This window comes from Monodon monoceros, unplaced genomic scaffold, assembly GCF_005190385.1.
Source record: "Monodon monoceros isolate NGI ecotype Baffin Bay Population unplaced genomic scaffold, NGI_Narwhal_1 Super_Scaffold_16, whole genome shotgun sequence".
Taxonomy (NCBI): domain Eukaryota; kingdom Metazoa; phylum Chordata; class Mammalia; order Artiodactyla; family Monodontidae; genus Monodon; species Monodon monoceros.
This window is the reverse complement of record NW_021703772.1, coordinates 65,716,197-65,728,871: the sequence shown is the minus strand read 5'-3', so window position 1 is coordinate 65,728,871 and position 12,675 is coordinate 65,716,197. Positions and strand designations below refer to the sequence as shown.

Sequence of the window (12,675 nt, the reverse complement as noted above, 5' to 3'; positions counted from 1 at the left end):
ATTGTGGTAGAATACACATAACATAAAATTTACCATCTTGTCCATTCTAAGTGTACAAGTTCAGTGTTGACTTTTTCAAAGAATGTACTGAATGGCTTATTAGAGGAAAGTATTTTAGCATCCTTTAAATCTAATTAGTTTAATACAAATTTCATTAACATAACTACTCAGGACAATTTTTATTGCATTACGTCACTTCAGTAGAAAAGAAAAACTTCAAAATTGATGGTGGAGGAGAAACGGCTGGTATAGTAGTATCCAGCTTGAAACAGGCTTTTTATTTTTTTTACAGCCCAAGGCTGTAGGAAATTCATGAAATCATTTTAACCTGAGAATAACACTGTGCCTCAGAACCAATTTCAAAACAGCATTTTGACTGAATTAGAGATGAGATTCTATATATAAAAATATCACTTTAAAGACACATTTGTAGGAATGTAACTCTCTTCACATACTAGATACTGATCAGGCTTGTCACTTATCTCTTCATGTATAGCTACCAAACTCAAGTAGCATTTATAAAGTCCCTATATGATAAGCTGTTAATATGTATGAGCGTGGTGGACACCTGGAAAGCAGCCTGGATCTAATTCTCAGCTCAATCGTTAATTCAATTGACTTCAATGCAGAAGATTTGTGTTAATTGTTTAGCACAATATTTGCAAAGCTCTGTGCTATAGTTTATAGGGAAAACAAAGACCCCCAAGTAGTTTGGGGTAAATAGTAAGTTATGACCCCAAGAAGCTTGAAAACTAGTAAATGTTCAACTATCTATACTATCGGAAGAAAATCTAGAAGGGTAAGTGAAGGTGTACTTAGACTGGAGCTGCCCAATAGAAATATTACATGAACTACAAATCTAAGCCACATATGTGATTTTAAATATTCTAGTAGCCATGTTTAGAAAAAGAAAAAGAAGCAGATGAAATTAATTTGAATAATGTTTTCTTTAACCCAATATATCCAATAAATTATCATTTGGGGATCAAGTCAGTATTAAAAATTATTGAGATAGTTTACATCCTCTTGTCATACCAACTGTACGTCTTCAGAGACTGAACTCACCACATTTCAAGTACATTTCAAGTACAATAGCCATACATGACTAATGTCCACTGAATTGGGCAGTGCAGACCTAGGTGTAAACCATTCATTGTACTGCCAGTTCATACTCTCTTCAGCAAGCCTTGCCAGGTAAAAGTCAATTCTAGCTTTAAAGAAAACAACAACAACGAAAACCCAAACAGGTAAACACCCCTGATAATCAAAGCTTAATAGTCTGGAAAGCAAATTAGAAAAACATAAGTAGGATTTGTTTTAACTTACGTATTTATTGAGTGCCGACTCTGGAGTTGGATGCCTGGCTCAAAATCTGGTGGTGCTGCCTTCCAGCACTGAGATCCTGGACAAGTTACTAACTTTTCTGTGACTTATTTGCCTCTTTTGAAAAACGGGAATAAGTACACTAAGTTCACAGAGGTGTTGTGATTCCAATTCAGTAGGTCAGATTCTGATGCCTAGTATTCTGTACTTTTAATAAATAACTCAGGTGAGTCTGCAATAGGAGAGCTGTGAATCTGTTTTTATTAACAGTTCTCATGTTGTGTACCTGGAGTAAAATCCTTCCCCTTTATCTAACTGCATAGTCAATAAGGAAACACTTAGGTTATAATAATTTGGTAGGATTGCTATTTATGAATCTGTACCCATTACTATTTAGTAGTCTTTTTTTGTCTCTGGGTTTTTAGAAAGTGTTTGCTTATTTTTTTTTACTCAGGATGGACACTGAATTTAACAAGCCATAGTTTTCCAGTTCCCTTTTAAAAATATGTCCATTATCTTAACTTTTCTTTCACTCTAGGGGTCTTGTTCCTTAAATAGTTTAAACCTAATGCTCAGCTTTGTGTTTATCTAAATGTTATTGAAAAATTGCCAAATCACAGGATTGACTCCAAATTTACTGCAAATTTCACTGCTCTAAAAGTAAATGAACTGGCAAAAGCAAGAAATAACAGAGGAAGGTGAGCAACGATCATGAACAATAGAAAAATGCAGAATATACTATTGGTTGATTCCACTTATGCCTTAGCCTCAAAATTTAAAGAGGCAATTTTCAACTTGTACTTACACTGTGATCCAAAAATGTGTTTGGAGGTCAATTGTTTGGAACTTCGAACATATTTTCCCAAAGAAAGGAGATACATATATATTTACACATAGATTCAAAAACCTATGTAATTCCTAATTAAATAGAATTCTGTATAATGACAATGTGAAACTTTATCCCTGTGTATAAGCAAGTGTGACTCTGAAAATGGTAACAGACTTCTAAACTGGGTTGCAAGGTATACCTCTCTCCCCTTGATGTTGCCTTGGCATTCAAACTAGGGAAATTCCCTGGCTCTATCTTCTGCCAGAAGTGGGGTCAACTTTGTCTAGCTCTAAGCTGCTGGCTCGAGAAGAGGTTCCATCGGGAAAAGGCAGAATGAGACCACATGGCAGGAGGAGGGATGCTGCAGAGCTTTGGGTGTAAAGAATTCCATAGACAAGAGATTCCGATCAGTATACATCTCTGGGGACATCTCTTGTTCTGGGCCAATTCCAAGGCATCTAATTCTTTTTTTTTTTTTTTCCTGTGAGCTCTCTAAATGGTCTCACCTACTTCCTTGCCTATCTTTTTTTTAATAACCTGTGGATTCAGGCCAAGGTTTTCCTCCTTTTCTGGCTCACTGAGAGATGGAAAGCTTTCTCACAGGTTCTCTACCTGACTCTGAAGTTAGTGTGCAATATGTTAAAAAATGTTTTCTCTCCCAATCTCATTCTGTCTTACCCCTTAGATGTGGGATAATAAGCCTAAAGAACAACTTGTGCCTCCCGTGGACCACCAAGCATTAATATCCATCCCTCATCTAATTGCACAGGGGTCTTGTAGCCAGGGATCACAAACCAAAACGCCCCACAGAGGCTAGGCAGTGTGAGAGACCTGCCAATTTTGGGCATGCAAATCAGTGATGCCAGATCTGATATAGTATGAGAAATCCTAAATATGCACGATTATACATGTGTGTGTGCAATCTTCTGATTTATAAATCTCAGACACTAATTCAAAATTGTAAACAATATTGCATGAGGCACAAACAAAAATGTGTCTGGGGGCTCAAGGCCTTAGAGTTTTTTTATCTTTGCTTTAAGTTCATGCAAAAGAGAAAAAGTTGTACCCAGAAAAGAGTCTGTAAAATTGCTGGTCCCTAGGCTTTAGCTGGGTAGAACAGATGCAGTGGGGCCAGTGCTGGAGAGTTCCCCAGCTGGGCTCCTATCAGCCAGGGTTACAGGTGCTTCTGCCTCTATCTCAGACAGAGAGAAAAAATTATAGCCAGAGGGTGAAACGATAAAATCTGGGGGTCAAATATTTCTCATTCCTGTTATCTTCAGCCCATAGCATGGGTGTGGTACACTATTATATGCTCAGCAAATTTTTCATTGACAGAAAAGGACTAACTGGCCCAGTTTTATTGAAGACTTTTCTGTGTGACAACTTTGGGCAAACTCTTCCATGTCAATTTCTACATCTGAATGAAGATTATAACAATACTAACCTCAGGGTTGTTTAAAGGATGAAATGAAACAAAATGAAATAAAACATGAGAATCCCCTTAATGAATTCAAAGTGCCATATACACTCAAGGATTAAAGGATTAAAAATGTGTGTCTCTCTGGTTCTCAAATATATACACATACAAACACTTGTGTACTTGAAAGCAACGCCAATTCTCACATTGGAACTTTGCCGTTCAGTTTCCTTCCTCCCAAATTTCATATTCAGAAAACAATGCCATCCATTTGTTCCCATCTGATAAGCATTACACCTCCAAAATAGATTCTGATCCCATCCATTATTGTCTTCATTGTCAAAAATCTAGACCAAGCCTCCATAAAGACTCCCAATTTGATCTTTAAAAATGTGAAGTGGGGACTTCCCTGGTGGTGCAGTGGATAAGAATCTGCCTGCCAACACAGGGGACACGGCTTCAAGCCCTGGCTCAGGAAGATCCCACATGCCGTGGAGCAACTAAGCCCGTGTGTCACAACTACTGAGCCCGCGCGCCACAACTACTGAAGCCCGTGCACCTAGAGCCCGTGCTCCGCAACAAGAGAAGTCACTGCAATGAGAAGTCCACGCACCTCAATGAAGAGTAGCCCCCGCTCGCTGCAACCAGAGAAAGCGTGGGTGCAGCAACGAAGACCCAACACAGCCAAAAATAAATAAATTTATTTAAAAAAAAAAAAGTGAAATGAACATTGTCACTTCTCTACCCAAAGTGTTCAGAGAATTCATTTTGCCCTTAGACTTCGAACTCCTTAAGATGTCCTAAAAGGAGCCTTGATCTAGCCCCAGGCCCACCTCCCCAATCACATCTTACTCGCCTTTTACTTACTACAGTCCTGCTATATTACATGTCTTCTTATGGGCTATTCCCTTTCCCTGGAAGGTTTCTCTCCCTTCTTCTTTCTACCCTTGAGATCCCAATATAAATGCCATTTCTTTACAGAGGCAAATAATTTAAGTTTCCTGAATCTGTCCTCTTTGAAAAAAAGGTGCTTATCACCCTATTAGAATCTGGTGGGAAATGTACTTCTCTAATTATTTTAGAAGCTGATCCAGACCCCCTGAGTCTCAAAGATTTTAGTTTTTATAAAGGCGGGGGATGCCCCTGATTGAGCAGAAGTAGTAAAGCAACGAGTCAGGTTTGGGAAATACTGCCAGCCTAAGAGATGAGGAGTACAGATGGCAAAGTGGCATGAGTGGAGGGGCAGGAAAGCAGTGACAGGCTTATTTAGAGTCTATCACTGACTTCTCTTCTCCACTGGTATCATTAGTGTGACAACTGCAAATCCAGAGTAGCATGGTGATGAGCCATGGAAGCTGACGGATCTGGTTTTAAATCTAGTCTCTGTTACTTAGTAGCTTTATGATCTTAGGAAAATTAACTTTATCTCAGTTTCATTATTTTATTTTATTTTATTAGTCATCAATTTTATACACATCAGTGTATACATGTCAATCCCAATTGCCCAATTCATCACACCACCATCCCCACCCCGCTGCAGCTTTCCCCCCTTGGCGTCCATACGTTTGTTCTCTATATCTGTGTCTCAATTTCTGCCCTGCAAACCAGTTCATCTGTACCATTTTTCTAGGTTCCACATATATGCATTAATATATAATATTTGTTTTTCTCTTTCTGACTTACTTCACTCTGTATGACAGTCTCTAGATGCATCTACATCTCTACAAATGACCCAATTTCGTTTGTTTTTATGGCTGAGTAATATTCCATTGTATATATGTACCACATCTTCTTTCATCATTTTAAAACAAAGAGAAGAATTATCTTGGAAGGACATGTCGGTTAAATAAGAACTGTAAATTTCCTAATGCACAGTGCATAGCGCAGAGCTACTGTTTCTGCTTGCCTAGCTGACCTTCTTCAAAGTCTCCATCTCTTCCTTTTAGAGAAAACCTCTGCCTCATTGTCTGGCCATGTGGCTTGGATGGAGCTGACCTACCCCTTGGCAACACTGGTCAACATGTGATGCTGATCTGGCCAATGAGAGCATCACAAACCCTTGGTTACAGTGATTGGTTCAGAAGAGGCCATGTGACCTAATTAGACTGAATTTCAGGACTTGTGCAAGAAATTTTGAAGAAAAAGAGAGCTCTTTTTCTTGGGGTTACTAGGCTGTAGGATGTTAGTTTCATGCTACTGGTGGCTATTTCTATCATCTTGTGGGAAGAGCCAGCCTGTGAATGCAGCCAGTATAGGTGAAAGTAGAACCAAAAATGGAAAAGGACTGTGTCCTGATGATGTTGTTTTAGGTACTGGATCCTTTGATATTAAGACCAGATTTACCCCACACATACATTTACTTGTTTGTTGCTTAGTTTGTTTTCAAAAACTACTTTCTGTTGGTTTTTGGTCACTTTCACTTGAAGGGAAACTTATTAATATGACAGGTACTTAATAAATGCAATCATTATTTTACTACCATCCTCATCATTTTGGGATTGTTTCTGAGGCAGAGACAGGGAGGTGACAAAGAAGAAAGGGACATAAGGAAGAAATAATGAATGGGTAAGAGAAAGATTTGGAAGTGAACTGTAGTGCCTTGCAAGTAAGGGAGAGCCTGGGTGACTGGTAATTCTAGAAGAGCTAATGATATACAAAGAAAAATCATAAATATGACAATTCATGGAATCCTGAGCTTTTACCATCTACTTTTCTGATTTTTTTTAAACTCCTTTTTTTTTTTTTGCGGTATGTGGGCTTCTCACTGTTGTGTCCTCTCCCATTGCGGAGCACAGGCTCCGGACGCGCAGGCTCAGCGGCCATGGCTCACGGGCCCAGCCGCTCCGTGGCATGTGGGATCCTCCCGGACCGGGACACGAACCCGTGTCCCCTGCATCGGCAGAGGGACTCTCAACCACTGCGCCACCAGGGAAGCCCTAAACTCGTTTTTCAAGAAACACTCCCTAATCCCAATTAAAAACAAAACAAACAACTCTCCCTACCCCGTGTAACAATTAAAAACTCCTGTGGAATGACAAACCAGGCATGAATTTAAAATCACAAGTTCCTATATGATTCTTCGTGCGGCTCCAGTAAAGAGGGAGCATGCATCTCTTTAGAAGAGCTGATAAAAAGGGAGAATAAATTGTCTTTAAACATCGAAGAGACAATCAAGGAAAGAGCACATTTTTAAATGGATACATTTCTACATTCCAGAATTAACAAACACGCATTTTCACTACAGATCTAACATACCTCATTCTATTTCCAGTACCCTGTCACACTGTCAAAAGGATATTTTCTTCCATGGTACTAATGAGTCATCTGTAATTTTAAGAGAACATGAGAAGGAAGAAGTTTTCTGTAATAAAGGGTGGGTGAAGAATTTGAATGTATAGCCAAATGGTGCAAAATCAGCCGAAGCTATGAAACGAAACTGTGAAAAAAAAAAATCCCATGAGGAAATAAAGGTGTGTTCACGAGCTAAAATGGGCCTTGTCACACTGCTAAAGTAAACAAACAAAAGGAACCCAACCTGGAATCATGTTCTGAAGACCATGGGACCAGAGCTAACATGGTATGGAAAATTCTGTGACTCTCCTCTGATAGCACTGTTATTTTATTCCTTACTTCTTACCTCGGACTTCTGAAGGCTTAAAACATCTGAGGGTCTGGAAGTGCTTCCATGCACCGTGAGTGTTCATGAGACAGTTGCTACTATTTCTTGAGTTACTACCACAATATCACTGACCATGGATTAAATTATTTTAACAATTTCAACAGAAAATTTGAACATTATATAATTTGTACATTTTAAGCTAGGGCAAAGAAGATAAAAATATGTGGGCATATGCCATCTGAAAATACACCATCAGCAGTGACATTTTCATAAGCTCACTGACACTGTAGAAGATCACAGAGAGCTTCACTGAGGTTTGTGTCCTTTCTATTCCTTACATGTAGATTCTTTATATATACACACCACTGTACTTTAACCTAAAACTTAACACAGATTCTGCAACCATGTTTTGTAATAGGCTTGCTTTGTTTATTCTATATATTTTTAAGAAAGAAACCAGAGACTTGGGATATACATACAAAGGACACATTAAGTATTGTACTTGAGTTTAAACTTAGGGGAGTCACTAGCCTGATTAATATTTGCATATTACAATCCACTCAGGCAATAAAATGCACATCCCCAATATCAGTGATGGTGGGAAATTTCATCCTAAGAAGCATTTTCCCCAGTAACATTTCCATCATTAGACCCTTTATCTATGCTGGGAGTACTGTGCATGTCTACTGCATTGTTTAAAGAAGATCACCCTGCCATCCTCAGATACTCAAGTCACTAAAGTGAAATTGGTCATCAAGTAGAAAAAGGAAATATTCATCATTTTTAAAAGGTTATTATTTTTCTAAGGATTCCAGCTTCAATCAGAGGAAGCTAATTCAGAATTTAAGACTATTCCTCCATACTGAAATAATCCAATTATGAACAAAAATTTAAGACTAGAAAGAGTGTACACACAGCCACAGAAAGTTATAAAACATGTAAATCCAAAAGAAGGAAATTTCCAACACATAGCTCAATCATGTCCTAAGCATGCCATGTTAGTTTTTAAGGATTTCAGTACTGCAAAAAGTTTCACTTGTATTTCTGTTGAATGACTTACATTTGGAGACTTGCTGGATGTCAGCTCAATGTGAAAGCAATGGATGTGCCTCACCTTGGGGAAACCTCCTTCCTGATAACAATATTTCTCTTACCAGGTTGTGCTACTTGCACTCTGTGATTTGTTCCAAAATACCAAAATATTTTTCCTTCCTCACACAATGTACATTTGAAGATAAGGAGAGAAGATGCTAAAGGCAAGTTTGAATGTGAACCTAACAAAGTTTATAAGGGTTACTTCACCACAAGAATCTGACTGAATAGTCATTCCTTCAGGATTGGTCTTTTACACTCAGTTTTAAGACCTTTCTTTTAACTATTTGGATGGGTTTGCATCATTTTGCTTTCCATCTGCCTTTATATCCTTTGTTATATCTCATTCATTATAAACCAATTGTGGACGGCTTTGTTTGGGGACATTCCCTCAAGATGACAACTTTTATCAGTCTAAAAACTCTTTAATTTAAAGGAAAAGATTAATTGGATGATCTCGTTTCTACTTTAAGAATAGCTGCCCTTGTCAACACGCATTAGTTTGGTCTTTCTCAATGTATACATTTATTGTTTTATAGATAAGGACACAGCACAGGAGATGGGATGCTAGATTTCAGCCCTGTTTGATGAAGTGGTAGACTCTGGGTGGCTTTAATAATTTTTAGATGGTGGTTACTACTGGAGAGGTGGGAGCTGGATGTCTGGGAGTAGCAAAATGCCTGCTGAGCATGGAGCCCACTAACCCACTGTAATAGCAGCTCTAAATAGATTGGCTATGTCCAATGGCTATAAATAAAGTAACATACTTTAGTGTTAATGAATTTCTGGTTAGAACACATCAGAGTCATTATTTCAATAATAAATTTAAATAAGTTAATATGTATGAATAGTTGGATTCTCCACATTTTTACTTTTTTTATACAAATAAACCCCTCATAGTCTGCTTAATTTGGGTTTTAGCTTTTCAGATATCATATTAAATTAATTTCCAAAGGAGTGATTTAATGACAAAATTCAATTTTTCTCATAATTTAAATGGAAGTTATGAAACAGATCATGGCTTACCTACTAAGATTTAATAATACAATGTTAAAAAGCAAAGTTAAATAAAAGATAATGAATCTATGGAAAATTATTAATCTCTTCCTTCACAGTAAAATGGTCAAATCAGTTTTTAAAAAGGAAAAGTGTGTTACACTTAAGCTGGCTATATCCTGAAAAGTTTTTTAAAAAATCTGAACATTATGAGGTTTTTACCTCTGAAAGTTGTAGTAGTCAATGAGAATGTATTTACAAAACTGTCTCGAATCCAAATACTAAAATTCCAAACTTATGCACTTGATAAAAACTAACATGATAACTGTGCCAGCAACCAAAAGCATCCCTAAACGTTTTGGGGGTATTTTTAAGGCCCATGTTTAACTAAAAGATATCATTTGCTTAATTACAATATTTGTGCTGTACCTTTCCACCAAGAGTTCACAAATATATTATTCTAGGTGAAAAGGATAATAAAATATTGCAAATTAACTAGTCATAAATTTAATCTAAAATCAATACAATAATCTTTTTTGATTTTATCCTTTTCTACACTTTTCTTCTTGGTTTGGTGAAATCATGGTCATAATGAAAGGCTGGGTGCTTACTATTTTCATTTCAAGCATGGATATTCAAATATCATTTATATGTTCTTCAGAATACTATATTTTTGGTCATCCTTACCAATATCAATATATTTCCACCAAAAGATTAAATAATTTTTTAAACTATAGTTTGTATAGGAATGTTTTTTCCCAATGAAAAAAGTTTCTTCAGGAAGTTAACTGATATATTATATATAACATAATATTTATATATAATATAGAAACTGAAAACCCTTGTGGCATCAAATTTTGTTCCATGAGAAATGAATACCAATATTTTTGAGGTCTTTATAATCTGTGATAATTTCAAGATTTTCAAGTACAGAAAACCCATAAATAGTAAATACAATCTTTGGGGAGATGTTTTTAATTTGTTAACTTAGCTGCCTACAACTTACATTTATTTTTAGGTATCTATTGTGCATTTGGGACAGCTCCATCTGTTATGATATAATCAATTTATTTGTCATGTATATGCATAAAACATGTGCAAATGTGTTTTATTTCCTAAACAGAAGGATACTTAGACTTTGTGCTAACTTAGCTTGTGTTGGTGCTATAACAGTCCAAGGTATACTGTAAGGTAATTAGCAGTAAAATATGCCTGATAAAACACACTTACTTTTTTATTGATATAGTACGGGTCCAGGTCCTCCAGCGGCTCTGACACCATCCCTGGAGGGATGTCTCCATAAATAAAAGGAAGGTTCTTTCCAGCTTCCAAGTCACTATTTGGCTTTGGGCCATGTTCGTCATCATCTTTCTTGTCTGGTTTGGGATTCTTAGCCTTTTCTTCTGCAATGCGTCTTTCAATAGCTGCAAGAGATTCTCTGGTGAAGAAGCTGAAGCTGTCAGGTCCTGGTGGTACAAGCACTGTTTGCTCCATTTTGTCATCCTGCACATTTTAATCACCATTTACTCTGCATATGAAAGTCCTAAAAAAAAAAAGAATACAGATATTTTAAGGAGATTAAGAGATCTTAATATCTACAAACTCCTGTCATGAAATAAGAGCTAGAGGATTGAAATGTTCGTTTCCAATTAAATCCAAATGGAATTACTAAATATAAATTCTTTTTCTGTAGTAAGAACATTTAACTTGAGATCTTTAACATTACCCTTTTAACAAATTTTTAAGTATGCAAGACAGTATTGTCAACTATAGTCACGAAGTCGTACAGCAGCTCTCTAGAATTTATTCATCTTACATAACTGAAACTTTATGCCCAGTAAATAGCAACTCTCCATTTCCCCCTTCCCCAGCTTCTGGCAAACACCATTCTACTTTCTGCCTCTATGAGTTTGGCTTAACAAACAAGTTTTCTATCTCGGGTTTGTTAAATGTCCCATGTTTATTAATTCTTGTGCTTTGCCGAGACAGGAACTGTGCCATAACTTAAGAAAGTAGTTCAAGTATAGCCTTAATTAAAGTACATTAGCTAAATACCACCCTGTCCCAGATGGGCTGTTCACTCTGTGAGCCACCCAGAAGATGAGGATGTAGCCCCATAGAGACCATGGTTAGCTCATCAACAGGCTGAAGTGGAAAGGGAGTTGTCTCTGAGAGGATATAAAATCCAACCCTCTAATCTGCACAAATGGCTCCTGGCCAAGCTGGTCAGAACAGTTTGCTGCAGCCAGACTTAATGACCAGTCAAATAGCCACTGCTATCCTGATTTAGCCTTCATCTATTCTGAGATACAGACAATTGGAACTGTGACCTGTCACATCATCAGCCATGCTAGGGTTGGCTTACTTAAACACGTACAGAAAGAGATGGTCCAAGGTTAGACAGATGCCATTTAGATGACTAAGAATGAGAGAAAGGTGAGGCTGGGAAGAAATTACTATATTGGGCTGCAGGTGGGAGAAGATAGCTGTATGTGCAGGAGATAGCAGGATTCTCTAATTTCAGGAAAATAAAATAATCGGAAAGAAGACGGTTCCATAAATTAAATAGGAACTGAGGTGTTTTCCTTCACTAAAGCAATAATGATATTCTTGCTGATTCTATAGTCCTATAGTGAGAAACATATGAGGACCTGAGGCAAAACACTCGACTCTGTGTAGCAGTCAGACTTGATCTGATGCCCGAGGCCAAATCCCAAATGTATTGTTTTAAGGCATATTTAATATCAGCTCAAATTTCACAGATATTACTGAGCCAAAACTTCTCAGAGCCTAAGCTATCATTTGGCCACACGTTTTATTTGGACACTGCATTAACTCATTAAAGTCAGGAGGCTGGGACTTCCCTGGTGGCACAGTGGTTAAGAACCCGCCTGCCAATGCAGGGGACACGGGTTCGATGCCAGGTCCGGGAAGATCCCACGTGCTGTGGAGCAACTAAGCCTGCATGCCACAATTACTGAGCCTGTGCGCCTAGAGGCCGTGCTCTGCAACAAGAGAAGCCACTGCAGTGAGAAGCCACTGCAATGAGAAGCCCGTGCACTGCAACGAAGAGTAGTCCCCACTCACCACAACTAGAGAAAGCTGCGTAGCAATGAAGACCCAAAGCAGCCAATAATAATAATAATAATAAAGTCAGCAAGCTATGATACAGTTAATTGCAGCTTTGGTGTATATGAACTGCAATAATAAAACTGCTGCCATAGCTATCTTTTGAGAGGTCTTATAGGGATCTCAAATTTCACTGAAGGAGATTCCCATTGCTGTGAGGTTTATGACCATATTTTTTAGGGGGTGACCAGAAACAAGGAGGGATGGAAGTCTAAATTTGTACTCTCCATCCATTAAGTGAACTAACGAAACTTTCAGAGGTTATTACAA

General features: G+C 37.7%; 1 protein-coding gene across 6 annotated transcripts in view; it reads right to left on the bottom strand.

The window, feature by feature from the left end:
* Positions 1-10,776, bottom strand: part of LOC114896764 (sodium channel protein type 1 subunit alpha) — a 95,465-nt gene extending 84,689 nt beyond the window's left edge. For 5 of the 6 annotated variants that reach the window (XM_029225092.1, XM_029225094.1, XM_029225095.1 and 2 more), the window contains exon 1: positions 10,507-10,770. In XM_029225092.1, the coding sequence (XP_029080925.1) occupies positions 10,507-10,770 (264 nt within the window). Of the gene's footprint in view, positions 1-10,506 lie in introns of all 6 variants that reach the window. The other variant, XM_029225097.1, reaches the window with a different exon arrangement.
* Positions 10,777-12,675: the final 1,899 nt, after the last annotated feature.